This window comes from Acartia tonsa, chromosome 15 (assembly GCF_053477335.1).
Source record: "Acartia tonsa isolate MP-2025a chromosome 15, ASM5347733v1, whole genome shotgun sequence".
Classification (NCBI taxonomy): Eukaryota; Metazoa; Arthropoda; class Copepoda; order Calanoida; family Acartiidae; genus Acartia; species Acartia tonsa.
In genome coordinates, this window is record NC_137274.1 from 7,940,812 (window position 1) to 7,957,846 (window position 17,035).

Here is a 17,035-nt window from a genome sequence, read left to right on the forward strand (position 1 = left end):
AATAAGAAACTTTTTTAGTTCCTGCTCCTTGATGTAAAATCAAATTCCATCCGTACTGCACATAGAAACATGTTTTCAACACTAATTAAATAATCACACAACCTCAAGTATGTAATAGGGTACTTACGTGTTTCTTGCCTCTTGCTTTGAAACCGCATCCCATCTGTACTGCAGAATTGATTGCAGCATCATGTTGCTTGGTTCGTGGGCACGGAACGTCTAATAAAAATACAGGAATTAAACGTATTGTCTTGATAATTTATTTAACTTACACTTTTGGTTGAATTTCAAGAAACAAAATTTGGAAACTAAAAATGTCACTTTTGATTCAGAACACCCATCTAACAAATAAACTTTTGATTTGATAAACATTTTACTGGCGGACCTATGAATATGTATATAAAACTTATTAAGACACATTCCCAATTGTTTTTATATTGTAATAATTTGCATGGTATTGCTAGAGCTATTTTTTTGGCTTATATAGCAATAGTTTAATGTTTAGTTATTTTGATAACTTTATGGTAAAAAATACTTTTAAATGTTAAACTTTTTTGCAACAAACAGATAAAAATACATTTTCATCAAAATGCATTTTGTGGAAATAATTGTTACCTTGAATGGTTTGATGATGTGAGAAATAATCTTGTTGAGCATCCTGTATCTCTTACACAGTGCCATGCACATGTGCACATACTAAATACAAGCTTCATGTAGCATTGGTAGGTAGAAAGTACAAGTATTCATCATTATTGATTATCAGGTGTAACTTGGACTGAAAAGCCTGCAAACACTTATCCACTTGTAGTAAAAGAAGGTGATAGGTTCGAATCTCAGCTTAACACCGCGTCATAACTAAAGCTGTTAGCGTGTGACATAAATAGTTAGAGTAGGGTAAATGCCTTGACCCAAAAAAGGCAAAACTCATTACCATCCAAAGTTAAGACTTCTAAGACAAGGGTCATGCAATCAAAGTGTTGGTTGTCTATATGGTAAATGGACGCTTTACATCGCAATTAAGACGCGGAGTATTTTACGAGGTGCATGGAGACCCTAAAGCAACACCAAGCCATCAAGAATTAATTGGACTCTTAATTACACTAATTTAAAAGTGTTGATGTTGAGATTTATCATTAGTCAATACAAGGAACACAGTAATAGTGTCTGACTGATTATGACATAACAAAAAAAAATTAGCCAATGAGAGGCCGTTATTGACCATTGGTAAAATTTATAGTGGCCTCTCATTGGCTATTTTTTTTTTGTTACGTCATAATCAGTCAGACACTATTACTGTGTTCCAATACAAGGGTCCAAAATTTTTCACCACTAGGAAGTAATTTTGTTTATCTTAATTTGGGTGAACATGAGATTGGTTATAACTTCCATTAAATTGATTTTCAGATGGGAGAAGGGCAGGGATATGGTTTATATGCCGACTTCTGATTGGTTTGCACAAAGTATTCCAACTTTTTACCAATAAGGGGCAAGTTTGTGTATCATAATTGGGGTGAATATACAATGGGGAGAGGGATGAAGGACAGGAGTTTAGACTCTAAATTATTTGGGTGCTCTATGCTGATATATGATTAGTAAGAACAATTGATGGGTGGGGGGGGGGATAGGTTGACTCTATCACCCTATCTAAGTTCCCCCAAGATGCCTCTAGGGCATAACCAATAATTATTCATATATTATACCTGAAGATCCAGAACAGCAATGGCAAATGTGGCCAGAATTAAGCAAACATACAGCACCACATCTAGACCTAGTAAGCAGTTTAGCTGATCTTCAAAATTACAGAAAATTGGCCAGAATTGTCCTATATATTTTCCAACTTTTGAGATCTTTTATTCCTAGATAATATTTTATAAAATTTTGTTATTAATTTTGGAGAGAAATTGATTGTTAGATGATAGATAGATTTATAGATCAATAGACAGATCGATATACATAGATTGAAATATCAATAGATAGATCAATGGATAGATTGATAGATAGTTCGATAAATAAATTGATAGATGAATTGAAAAATATATTGATAGATAGATCAATGGATAGAACAATAGATATATTAATAGATAGATTAATAGATTAATCAATAATTATATTGATAGATAAATAGATCAATGGATAGATTAGTAGAAATGTCAATCAATAAATAGATAGAATAATTGAACATTAGATAGATTGATAAAATCGATAGATAGATAGATTGATGATAGATTGATTAATCAATAGATAGATAGATTGATTAATCAATAGATAGATTAATTGATTAATAGATTTATCACTTAAGCAAAAGGTAGATTGATCGATCAATAGATAGATTGATGGATCGATAGATCAATGAATGGATAAATAGATAAATAGATAGATAAACCTTACTAGGTACTTAACACATTTATCCAAGAAGAAGTAAAGTGGAACAGCATGACAGATAACCAAGGCAAGTTGATATATCGATAGATAGATCAATAGATAGATCGATTGATAGATAGATCGATAGATAGATTGATATATTTATTGATAGATAGATTGATAGATAGATTGATAGATAGATTGATAGATAGATTGATAGATAGATTGATAGATAGATTGATAGATAGATTGATAGATAGATTGATAGATAGATTGATAGATAGATTGATAGATAGATTGATAGATAGATTGATAGATAGATTGATAGATAGATTGATAGATAGATTGATAGATAGATTGATAGATAGATTGATAGATAGATTGATAGATAGATTGATAGATAGATTGATAGATAGATTGATAGATAGATTGATAGATAGATTGATAGATAGATTGATAGATAGATTGATAGATAGATTGATAGATAGATTGATAGATAGATTGATAGATAGATTGATAGATAGATTGATAGATAGATTGATAGATAGATTGATAGATAGATTGATAGATAGATTGATAGATAGATTGATAGATAGATTGATAGATAGATTGATAGATAGATTGATAGATAGATTGATAGATAGATTGATAGATAGATTGATAGATAGATTGATAGATAGATTGATAGATAGATTGATAGATAGATTGATAGATAGATTGATAGATAGATTGATAGATAGATTGATAGATAGATTGATAGATAGATTGATAGATAGATTGATAGATAGATTGATAGATAGATTGATAGATAGATTGATAGATAGATTGATAGATAGATTGATAGATAGATTGATAGATAGATTGATAGATAGATTGATAGATAGATTGATAGATAGATTGATAGATAGATTGATAGATAGATTGATAGATAGATTGATAGATAGATTGATAGATAGATTGATAGATAGATTGATAGATAGATTGATAGATAGATTGATAGATAGATTGATAGATAGATTGATAGATAGATTGATAGATAGATTGATAGATAGATTGATAGATAGATTGATAGATAGATTGATAGATAGATTGATAGATAGATTGATAGATAGATTGATAGATAGATTGATAGATAGATTGATAGATAGATTGATAGATAGATTGATAGATAGATTGATAGATAGATTGATAGATAGATTGATAGATAGATTGATAGATAGATTGATAGATAGATTGATAGATAGATTGATAGATAGATTGATAGATAGATTGATAGATAGATTGATAGATAGATTGATAGATAGATTGATAGATAGATTGATAGATAGATTGATAGATAGATTGATAGATAGATTGATAGATAGATTGATAGATAGATTGATAGATAGATTGATAGATAGATTGATAGATAGATTGATAGATAGATTGATAGATAGATTGATAGATAGATTGATAGATAGATTGATAGATAGATTGATAGATAGATTGATAGATAGATTGATAGATAGATTGATAGATAGATTGATAGATAGATTGATAGATAGATTGATAGATAGATTGATAGATAGATTGATAGATAGATTGATAGATAGATTGATAGATAGATTGATAGATAGATTGATAGATAGATTGATAGATAGATTGATAGATAGATTGATAGATAGATTGATAGATAGATTGATAGATAGATTGATAGATAGATTGATAGATAGATTGATAGATAGATTGATAGATAGATTGATAGATAGATTGATAGATAGATTGATAGATAGATTGATAGATAGATTGATAGATAGATTGATAGATAGATTGATAGATAGATTGATAGATAGATTGATAGATAGATTGATAGATAGATTGATAGATAGATTGATAGATAGATTGATAGATAGATTGATAGATAGATTGATAGATAGATTGATAGATAGATTGATAGATAGATTGATAGATAGATTGATAGATAGATTGATAGATAGATTGATAGATAGATTGATAGATAGATTGATAGATAGATTGATAGATAGATTGATAGATAGATTGATAGATAGATTGATAGATAGATTGATAGATAGATTGATAGATAGATTGATAGATAGATTGATAGATAGATTGATAGATAGATTGATAGATAGATTGATAGATAGATTGATAGATAGATTGATAGATAGATTGATAGATAGATTGATAGATAGATTGATAGATAGATTGATAGATAGATTGATAGATAGATTGATAGATAGATTGATAGATAGATTGATAGATAGATTGATAGATAGATTGATAGATAGATTGATAGATAGATTGATAGATAGATTGATAGATAGATTGATAGATAGATTGATAGATAGATTGATAGATAGATTGATAGATAGATTGATAGATAGATTGATAGATAGATTGATAGATAGATTGATAGATAGATTGATAGATAGATTGATAGATAGATTGATAGATAGATTGATAGATAGATTGATAGATAGATTGATAGATAGATTGATAGATAGATTGATAGATAGATTGATAGATAGATTGATAGATAGATTGATAGATAGATTGATAGATAGATTGATAGATAGATTGATAGATAGATTGATAGATAGATTGATAGATAGATTGATAGATAGATTGATAGATAGATTGATAGATAGATTGATAGATAGATTGATAGATAGATTGATAGATAGATTGATAGATAGATCAATGAATGGATAAATAGATAAATAGATAGATAAACCTTACTAGGTACTTACCACATTTATCCAAGAAGAAGTAAAGTGGAACAGCATGACAGATAACCAAGGCAAGTTCTATGATCACCCAAAACAAGGACTTATTCTTCAACTGAAATATACAACATCAATGAATTGGGTATTGACTATTGACTCTAGGAGCATGGTGATGCTTCAGGCAAAAGTCCTCGCCACGTCATCTTAAAACATACTCTGCGTTTAATAGTGCAGGTATCAATACCCATCAGACAACCAACCCTTTGATTGCATGACCTTGTCTGAGAAGTCCTAACTGTGCATGGTAATGAGTTGCGCCTATTTTGGGCCAAGGAGTTCCCCCTACTCTAACTAATTTTTTTGCGCATCTGACATAGTAGCAGGAGGAACCAATTTAAACGTCTTCAGTTATGACACGGTGCTGGACTGAGATTCGAACCTATCACCTTCCTGATGACGAGCAGATGCGCTACGTGTTGAGCCATGGTCGCGGGTTTATGATGAATTATGTATAGCCAACAAGCGAAATAAATCTAAAATAATATTTGGGGGGAAGATAAACAGGTCGTCAATTCTACTATGTGTTGCCCCACAACGAAAGCTGAAAATCAAATACAGGTTACGTGATTTTTTTGGGATTATTGTTGAACAAGATCCAAGATTTGCAGCACAAGAAAAATCAGCAGATGTCCAGTGAATAAAGTTGAAGAATAAAGTTGGAGAAATCTCTAAACCCAATTGGCTCAGCGGTTACTGGGATCTTCAGCTTCAGACAGACATGCTTCTACTTTTTATTATGGATATCTTTCTAGTTTTTAATTTCATTCTTCAAAAGCTTTCACAGGCAGATCAAGAGGGTAATTCTGTAAAGTTGGGTGTTGTGGAATGTAGTCAAATGCTCTTATTAGGTCAAACTGTTCTTATTTATGGTCTATTTCATATGTATACATTTGGTTATAATTAAAAACATTTTGACTTAATAAGAGCATTTGACTAAAACCCAACACACAACTTTACAGAATTACGCGAAACAAAATGACCGAGTATAGTCCTTTTCGTGGTGTTTCTTCATATTTTCACAGTAGCTTTTTTCCTATTTCTAGCATTACAGGGGGCTTTAACCCTGAGGGGCCAATTGCCTAACCCTGCTGGTCAATCATCTAACCCAATTTAACCTAACCTAACTTAAAATAACCAAAGCCATTTAGAAAATATGAAGAATCACCCCTTAAGGCACGTTGCCACGAAAGGGACGATACACTAATGACCCCCTTTTACCTTGTTGTAGTGCTTCTCCTTCAGTTGGAGTTGGCTGTCAATTTCTGCAGTGTTGAACAGCACCTCAGCAAAGTTTCGACTCTAGGTTATAAAAAGATCATGAAATTTTTTCGGATATTGCTTCGACATCGATTAATATCTGTGGATTAGAACCGGTTCTCAGCCACACTGAAATTATGTCTTGTATTAAATCCAGTTTTCTACAAATATAAAAATGTACAATCATAAGATTAAAACCATTTTTTCGTGGCCCATGCCTTTGGCATCTCAGGTCTTAAAAAAACTGGTTTTAATCTTATAAATGTACATTTACATATCTGCGGAAAGCTGTTTATAATACAATGTGAGAAATAAATTTTACTCATAACAAATTAGCACTGAAATAATTGATTACAGTGTAGCTTCTTATAAGTCCTGGAAGGTTAGATAAATGTGGGAGGGTACATCTACCCTTCAAAGAGAAATCTCCCTTAGAAATAAAGTCCCCTACCCCATCCATCAAAAATTTTTTTTTACTTTTTCTATTCAAAACTAAAGTATGAAGTAGGGTGGGATCGACTCCCCCTTAGAGGCGTATCTACTAGTTTTAAATATGCTACTATACCTTGAATGCTCCAAAGATGACAGCCACCAGACAGTTAGCAAATATTGTCCCCGTGTACACATCAATTGTTTCCTAGAAAGATTAAAGGAAGTCTGCATTCAATGCTGAAAGACTGTCACAAGTAGACCAAATAACCAAAATTTGAAGCTTTTAGCTTTAATAACAAAGAAGATATAGGGTTCTTAAAAAGATATTTCCAGAGGCTTCAAATTTGGCTACTGGGTATATAGCTTGTTTTCTTTTTTTTGTCAGTTAGAGCAGTGTATTTCCTGCAGGATTCCTTTAATAGAAATACTGCCACAGATGTACTGAATTTTAGTTTCCGAAAGTGTACTTAGCATCCGCGTCCTATCTCAATATTTGCTACTAGCTAAAAAAGCTTCAAACTTCCAAAAAAATCTAAATTTGAAAAATTAAAATTTTGAACGTATAGTGTATCAATCGTTTATACATTATATCGCTTTTCCTTTTGACCGGAGTAGCTGAAAATAGCGTTTGCAATAATTGGGTTATCTGCTGTACACATTTGGAAATTATTTAAGAAATAGGCAATCCATTTTCTGCACATCCTGACACAAGTAGATCTAAATTTAAAGCCTTGATAAGGTTTTTAAAATTAATCTTCAAAATATTCAAATCCTTTTTATGCTTTTGAAGGGAGGAGAAGGATTTCAAACTCAACAATAACTTGTTATTTTGCTTGTATATTTATCATATTTCTTTACAGTTTAACGTTAAACCGAGTTAAAACTTTTATTTTAGTCTTATTTGTAGTGTGTATAGCTCCACGTTCAAGTACATTATGACTTGACCCGTTATCTCATGAGAGCTACTCATTATTAACTCACCCTTGCCGAGGTGTCCCAAATTAAGTCACCGTAATGAATGATGCTCTCATTTGTTTTGGGATACAGGGTAGCACTGATATTATGTACGTGTCTATTGAGTATCCAAACTTACTCAATAATCCCCTTCTTACACAACCAGAGGAAGTTGTGTGCTTATTATTGCGAATGAGAAATTCAAGTGTACCTTACTGAAAAATCTTGCTTCCATGGATGAGTTGAAAGCTGCAGGGGTCTCGCTAGTCATCTTACCCAATCTGAATCCTGATAACACTGTCAGTCCAATCCACCTTTAAAAAAAAAACTCAAGGCATGTAAATATGAAATATAAAACGTGCGACCGTGGCTCAGCGCATCTGCTCATCGTCAGGAAGGTGATAAGTTCTGCTGCTGTGTCAGATGCGAGATGTAAATATTTAGAGTGGGGGGAATGCCTTGGCCATAAACAGGCGCAACTTTACACCGCAATCAAAAGCAGATATGTTTCAAGGTGCATGGAGAGGTTAATACCTGAGGTGACACCAAGCCTCTAAAGTCTTAACTCTTAAATATGAAATATACCATATCAACATAAAAAATATGTTACATTTCTATACCTAATGCTGTTATGTCTGGCTTGTTACTCTATTAGCATTAGAAGTGGGAATGCTTTGCCCAGTAAACAGGTACATCTCATTATAATACACTTAATTAAGTTTAGCAAATGGTTGGTTGTCTGTTTATTATTACTTAATCTAATGTTATACTTCTACAATGGGCATTATGCTCTTTGGTTCTCTAGATGAAGTCCCCAATAATTTTGATACAACATAATACCATAGAATCATAGGGATGGGGCAACTGTTTAAATATGATACTTTCCCAAATAACACTAGGAAAGTGACTACTTTAGAATACATTACCTACCAAAAGAAAGTGGAACATGTTAAATTAATACCTACCTATAGAACAAAAAGAGCATTACATACTAAGATAGTATACCTACACAAGTATACCAAACATGTTAAAATACCTACCTAAAGAACAAAAGGTATGTACTTGTTAATTATCTTAACCTAAATAATTATGTTTTAGAACATAATACCTTTCAAAAAAAAAACAGAAAAGTTTCCTTTTTTCAAACACATGGAAAAAGAATATTTTAAAGTATGATACCTACCCAAAGAACACAAGGAAATAGTATAATTTCAAAGTATGATACCTACCCATTAACACAGCGAAAGAGTATAATTTAAAGTATGATACCTACCTAATAACACACAAAAAGAGTATATTCTAAAGTATGATACCTACCTAATAACACACAGAAAGAGTATAATTTAAAGTATGATACCTAACAGAAGCAAATGAGGATTGCTTACACTTTATAACAAAATACCTACCCAAAGAACACAAGGAAAGTGTACATGTTGAAGTAAGACTTGCATTCTGCCCCTTCATCATCTTCAGTCCATATCAAAGGCAACATACCGATGCTCTAAATCAAGGAATCATAATTCTGTATCGATTTGAAACCGTTTCATATCCGGTGGATTAGAACTGGTGCTTAGCTATACTGAAAAATTATGTCTAGCATTGTTTTCTACAAGTTTTCTACAATTATAAAAATGTACAATCATAAAATCAAAACTAGTTTTTTTACCCTATGCCTTTGGCATCTCAAGTCTAAAAAAAACTGGTTTTAATCTTTAAATTGTACATTTTATATCCGCAGATAGGTGTTTATAATACAATGCAAGAAATTACTATTAATTTATTATGGTTTTTAAAAATTGAAAAAGTTTTCAGACCTTGAATTTTCAAAAAAAAGCATACATATATTTTTATTTGCCAGAAATTGCAATTGTTACCTTGCTGAGAAACACGATTGGACCTGCTGACTTGTGGATTCTGTCCTCATAGAAATCATCAAATTCCTGCACATTAAAAGCACTAATATTATGTTTAATGAAGACTTATAAATATTTAACAAAAGATGAATTTTTTAGGAAATTTTTTGGATCTTTTTTTTTATTGGTAATCTTAAAATTTTTGTGTGAATAGTTTGCTTTAAACTATATCTATAAGAAAATAATTAATGATTTTATTGAAATTAATCTTTATAGCATTAGAAAAGATAACTGTTTTCATTGTCTGAACTAAATTGTGCCTTATCATTCTAGAAATTACAATAAAAAATGAATGCTTCATATATGATTGTTTAAAATGGATGTTTTGTTTCCTAGATTGCACTAAACTTTACAGGTACCAAATCAAAGTTTGAAATTGCAGATATGCTTTATAGAAGCCATTAAAGCTAAGATATATGGACAGATAGAGGTTATATAACTTAATTATAGAGTAGCTGTGATACTGATACCTTTTCAAGAAGAATCTTTGTATCTTCCTCTGAAAATCCACCCTGCATTCCACCTTCAGATTGTGACTCTATATCCTAATGTAATCATTTATTAGATCTATTACTATAGATGGTTGATCATTCATAATAATCTATTCTATTTATCGAACAATCTATTGATCTATCCATCTGTCACCTATCTAACAATCAATCTATCTATCCATCTATCTATTGATTGATCTATAAATCGATCTATCTATCCATCTATCTATCAACCTATCTATTGATCTATCGATCAATCTATCAATCTATCTATCAATCTATCTATATATCTATCTATCAATCAATCTATTGATCGTTCTATCTATTGATCTATCTATCAATATATTTTTTGATCTACCTATTGATCTACCTATTGATCTACCTTTTGATCTATCTCTCAATCTATCTATCCATCTTTCTATCAATCTATCTATCAATCTATCTAGCGATATATCTATCTATCTATCTATCTATCTATTGATCTATCTATCTATCTATTGATCTATCTACCAATCTATTCATCAATCTATCAATCTATCAATCAATCAATCTATCTATCAATCAATCTATCAATCTATCAATCTATCTATCTTTCAATCTATCAATCTATCAATCTATCAATCTATCAATCTATCAATCTATCAATCTATCAATCTATCAATCTATCAATCTATCAATCTATCAATCTATCAATCTATCAATCTATCAATCTATTAATCTATTAATCTGTCAATCTATCAATCTATCAATCTATCAATCTATCAATCTGTCAATCTATCAATCTATCAATCTATCAATCTATCAATCTATCAATCTATCAATTTATCAATCTATCAATCTATCAATCTATCAATCTATCAATCTATCAATCTATCAATCTATCAATCTATCAATCTATCAATCTATCAATCTATCAATCTATTAATCTATCAATCTATCAATCTATCAATCTATCAATCTATCAATCTATCAATCTATCTATCTATCTATCTATCTATCTATCTATCTATCAATCTATCTATCAATCTATCTATCAATCTATATATCATTCTATCTATCAATACATCTATCAATCTATCTATCAATCTATCTATCATTCTACCTATTAATCTTTATATCAATCTATCTATCAATTTATCAATCTTTATATTAATCTATCTATTAATCTACCTATTGATCTATCTATCCATCTATCTATCAATCTATCTACCTTGATATTAGACTGTGACTTGCTCCATTCTTCATAAGTTTGATCCTCCTCATCAAGATCATTTGTAACTGACAGATCATCTCCACCCTGTGTAATAGTATCATCATGGTCATTTAAATACAGAATATTTGTTCTAGTATAGTTATGAAAATATGAAAATGGATTAGAAACAGTTTAGAGCAATACTGAAAAATTATGTATCGCATTGTACGGTTATTGTTCCCAACTTAAATTGAATTATTCTTATAATTTTTCTATCTGTGGAAAGCTGTCTGAAATATAATGCAATAATCAACTATAGCATTTACACACTGAGTAAATTATAATAATATATTATTTGATCTATAAATTTAATTATGTATCTTTAAATCTATTGATATAACTATTTATTTATTTGCTAATCATTCCATCTATCCAAATATCTATCAATCTATTTAAGAGGTTAACTCTGAAATATAATAATGAATTTTACATATTTATTCTGGCAAATTGTTTGGTGCATGTTTGCACTCTTCAGATGTTAATGTAAAACTATTTATATCTATCTATTTAAATATAAATTCACTTATCTATCTATCTATTTATCAATCAATAAATCTATTGATATGTTTATTTATCTATCTATTACTCAATCTAATGGTTTATTTATTGAACTATTAATTGTTTTTTTTTAATAGAACTACCTTTCTATTGATCCATCTATTTATCCACCAATCAATCAATAAATAAAATCTATTGACCTATTTATCAATCTATCAATCAATTTATTTACCAATCTATCATTTTTTTCAATTTGCCTATCTGTCTATCTATTGATCTATCTACTTATTTTTTCAACTATCTACTTGTCCATCCATCATTTACCTTTATTGGCGCATTAGGTGTATCAAGACTTGAATCCAGAGTCATTGTGCTGGGATTCGAACTTTCCATGTCTAAAACTAGAACAATCCTAATAATAAAGTAACATGATGTCTGTCTGTCTGTTTGTTTGTATCAAAGGATCTCGCTAACCGCTGAACTGATCGGGTTCTCCTTTGCAGGGTAGCTTCTCATAGGTCCTGGGAAGGTTTATAACTATTTTGGGGGAGGGTACCACCACCCTCCCAAGAGAAATCTCAAAAAAAATTAAAATTTAAAAAATATTCTCGCATTTCATAGAGACTTGAGCGCAACAAAGACAATTATTTCTAAAATTAGATATTTGAAATAAAAAACAAACATTTAATGTGCCACTAGAGGCCTCTAGTGGCGTAGCCGCTAGTAACTTATAAGTTTGTGCATATTGGACGGATACATATTTGGCCAGATACCAGATATCTGGCTGATTTCTAATACCGGAATTAACTGGATAACCAGATATTTAAATAGCAGCAAAAAAAGGTTTTCTTCATAAAATAATGATTTATTATATAAAAAAAAAATTTGAAACTTAAAAATTAAGTAATATATCTGTACGTCTGTATGTCCGTCTAAACGTCCGTCAATCTGTAATATTAATGAAGTGACTTACAAAATGGTGATGAACAATTTCTTTTTTTGTTTAACATTAATTTTAGAATGAAAATTAATATTTCATCTATTTCAAATAGCAAAGGTTTCCTTATACAACAAAAAAAAATTTCCCATGCTCTAATATTTTCCCTTGCTCAAATTTTTTTCCCACGGGTCAAAATAATGAAATCACCTGGTTTGAATAACTAAGAGAAAAGAAAAACACTCACATTTTAAATTTCCCTTAATATAATATTTACAACTAGCGGCTTCACCCCCTAGAGGCCTCTAGGGGCACTTGAAAAAGATGGATTTGAATCCCATAACCCATTTTTTTGGGGGGGTGGGGGTAATTTGTTTCAAGTGGCGATTTTTTATTGGGAGGGTGGTGATACCTTACCCCAAAATAGTTACAAAACCTTTCCATGACCTATGAGAAGCTACTAGCTGTTAAGGAGAACCCGATGGGTTCAGCAGTTACCAAGAACCTTTGGTACAAACAAACAAACAGACGGACAGACATCGTTCTACTTTGTATTATTTATATGGAATGTTTAATGCAAACTAATGCAAAATTTAATAGAAAATTTATGACATGCCAAAAGTTAATATTTTGTATATACTGTTAATATTTGCTCAGGGATCTAAAGGGATGGGACAATGGCTGATAAATTGATTTACATTCCCAATAATGATACACAAAATTAACCCTTTTGTAAATTAAAATTAATGGTTTAAACGTTTGATCACTTAACTTTATGAATCCAACAATTAAAAGTCCCCAAAGGTTTTAAGCCAACCAATAAGAAAACGTTGTTGTAAAACTTTGGGGACCAGTGTAATAAACAGCTCATTGTCCCCTCTCTCTCTGGCTAGAATTCCTCAGCCCTTTTCTTTTAGAAAAATATATTTTTAAATCCAAAGGGGCTTGGGGTTTAAACATTCAATCCCTACCCAAAAAGTTTATTACCCCCCCTCCACTGTTTTTTAGAATTGTGGGGGGAGGGGGGTGGATAACATTGTCATAGAATGTCTAAAATATTTCATGCTTTTGCAAGAAGAGATTTTTAAAAGCGAAGCTTTTCTATAATTAGGGTCGGTCCGTACGTCCGTCCGTCCGTCCGTCCGTCCGAGATAGATAGCTTTTATTTGTTAATTTAGGCATGTTAGAATTGTCCTATCGATTTCAAACTTTGCATGATGATTCCTGTAATAGTTGGGTACGATTTAGAAAGCGTAGCAACTCTATAATCATTACCAGAATGTCCGTACGTCCATTTTAAACATGTTGATTTTTCTACTTTTTTAACAACAAATTTTCAAGTGTTCTAATTATCCGTTTAATTTGATCTAATTTTTGGTATATTGATTCCTGGGACAACAAAGAACAATATTATAAGCAACTCTATAATCAAGTCCAAAAATGTAAGTATGTACATAAATATTATCCTGCTTCAAGCAGTTTTTCAACATATTTACTTACAATTTTGCTTCGACTCTTATACTTTTAAATTCTGATTATTCAGTTCAGATACTATACAAGTGTTAATGTCCGTTTGTCCTACCGTTTAGGTGCTTCGCTTTTATGGATGTTGTCATCCTTGTTAAAAGCGAATTAGGGTCGGTCCGTCCGTACATCCGTCCGTCCGAGATAGATAGCTTTTATTCGTTAATTTAGGCATGTTAGAATTGTCCTATCGATTTCAAACTTTGCATGATGATTCTTGTAGTAGTTGGGTACGATTTAGAAAGCGTAGCAACTCTATAATCTTTACCAAAATGTCTGTACGTCCATTTTAAACATGTTGATTTTTTACTTTTTTAACACCAAATTTCAAGTGTTCTATTTATCCGTTTGATCTGATTTTTGGTATATTGATTCCTGGGACAACAAAGAACAATATTATAGGCGAAGCAACTCTATAATCAAGTCCAAAATGTAAGTATGTTCATAAACATTATCCTGTTTTTAAGCAGTTTTTCAACAAATTTACTTACAATTTTGATTCGACATTTATACATTTATGTTCCGATTTTTCAGTTCAGATACTATACAAGTGTTAATGTCCGTTTGTCCTACCGTTTCAGTGCTTCGCTTCTATGGATGTTGTCATCCTTGTTCTAAAAGAAAGGATTGGGTTTAAAATAATGCCACGGTCGTAGCGGGCATGTGTCTTGCGTTATATTGGCAGCTAAAAAAATGTCATGCTTTTGCAATAATAGATTTTAAAATAAAATAAAGGAGGGGGGAGTCAAAAGGGAAGTAAGGGGATCTGTCTGTCAGTTTGTACTGGTATGGTTCTCCTTTACAGTGTAGCTTCCCATATGTCCTGGCAAGGTTTAGGACTAGATTTAAGAGGGTACCACAACCCCTCAAAGAGAAATCATCCATCGAAAAAAGCCCCCCCCCCCCCACCCAAGTATACATATATTTTTTTTTACTTATTATTTTTAAAACTAAAATTAAAAGTTGGGGGGTCCATTATCCCCCACCTCCCCCTATTCACACAACAAGTGCCCCTAGAGGCCCGTAGGGGGCGTAGCCACTAGTATGGCATAAAATAAACAATATTTGTATTTATGAGATCTTTATCCACAGACAGAGGCACTAATACTGGTATAACACGTAGCATAACCAAATTATTGTACGTAATACTTGTAAATTATAAGTTTGTATAAAAACAAGGATGACAATATTATCAAATGTTTTTAAGCGAAGCTTTTCTATAATTAGGATCGGTCCTTCCGTAACGGAGAGCTTTCGTCGTTAATTTAGGCATCCTAGGATTGTTCTATTGATTTCAAACTTGGCATGGTGATTCCTGTGGTTGTTAGGTACGAATTGACAGAGCATAGCTATATAATCGTCACCAGAATGTCGGTACATCCATTTTAACTAATGGTATAAATGGATGCTGTGAGTATTGGGGCAAAAAATATGACGTAACAAAAAAAATTAGCCAATGAGAGGCCGTTATTGACCAATGGCGGCAATGGTAGTGGACTCTCATTGGCTAATTTTTTTTGTTATGTCATATTTTTTGCACCAATACTCACAGCATCGTATAAATGGTTAAAATGAATTAAATATGGATTCCTAGAACCATTGGGTATTATATTATAAACAACTAGACGGATCCTCCAGGTCTCCAGCAATCTTGAACCCTTAACGGAGGGGGCCGGGGGTGGTCAACGCCCCAACCTCTTGTTTTTTATCCCATTTCCCAAAGATAGAGGGCTATAACTAAGTTACTTAACTGAGAGTTAAGAGAATCTTTTGAATATCTCCATCCTGGCGGGCACAGGATGCCAGCAAACTATAGGACATCACGAATTTTGTGAAAATCCGCCGCCGTTTTTCCGCCAATCGCGATTCGGCAAAAAAAATTACAATGTATATTACAGTTATTTTGGCACTAATTATAGAAAGCTTCGCTTAATCCGTATATAAAAGTAACATGATGTCTGTCTGTCTGTCTGTATCAAAGGATTTCAATTACCGTAGAACCAATAGGGTTCTTCTTTATACAAGGCAGCTTCTGATAGATCCTGGAAAGGTTTATAACTATTTTGGGGTAGGGTACCACCACCCTCCCAAGAGAAATCGAAAAAAAAAACTAACCCCATCTAGCAAAAAAACATTATTTGGTAAACAGCTGATTTTGACAAAAAAAAATATTTTAGCGGTCTCTTGGGGCGTAACCGCAAGTTAAATGTAAAACACTAAGACGTACAGCCATGTTGTTTCGGTACATATTCTAATTATAGAAAGCTTCGCTGAAAAAAAAATCAATATTTCCAGGACTACAAAACCCATTACTTTTTAAACATATACACATACACACACACACACACACACACATACACACACACACACATACACACACACACACACACACACTCACACATACACATACATAACCACATAGACACACACATACATACACATACATACACACACACACACACACACGTACACACACATACACATACATACCCATACACATATACACATACACACACACACAAACAAGCACTCACATACATACACACATATAGACACACAGACACATAGACACTCACACACACACGTACACACACATACACACACATATACACACACATAAACAAACACAT

General features: G+C 31.7%; 1 protein-coding gene across 2 annotated transcripts in view; it reads right to left on the reverse strand.

The window, feature by feature from the left end:
* The window catches only part of LOC145307197 (uncharacterized), a 29,534-nt gene extending 16,293 nt beyond the window's left edge, over positions 1-13,241 (reverse strand). Inside the window, exons 1-13 of one of the 2 annotated variants that reach the window (XM_080149569.1) lie at positions 13,092-13,241; positions 12,269-12,345; positions 11,405-11,491; positions 10,174-10,248; positions 9,665-9,730; positions 9,197-9,291; positions 8,002-8,104; positions 6,970-7,041; positions 6,366-6,446; positions 5,112-5,202; positions 1,701-1,768; positions 616-696; positions 128-219 (exon numbers count right to left, since the gene is read on the reverse strand). In XM_080149569.1, coding sequence (XP_080005695.1) covers positions 128-219; positions 616-696; positions 1,701-1,768; positions 5,112-5,202; positions 6,366-6,446; positions 6,970-7,041; positions 8,002-8,104; positions 9,197-9,291; positions 9,665-9,730; positions 10,174-10,248; positions 11,405-11,491; positions 12,269-12,337 — 980 coding nt within the window. In that variant the 5' untranslated portion in view covers positions 12,338-12,345; positions 13,092-13,241. The remainder of the gene's footprint in view (positions 1-127; positions 220-615; positions 697-1,700; positions 1,769-5,111; positions 5,203-6,365; positions 6,447-6,969; positions 7,042-8,001; positions 8,105-9,196; positions 9,292-9,664; positions 9,731-10,173; positions 10,249-11,404; positions 11,492-12,268; positions 12,346-13,091) is intronic. The other variant, XM_080149570.1, reaches the window with a different exon arrangement.
* Between the last annotated feature and the right edge of the window lie 3,794 nt (positions 13,242-17,035).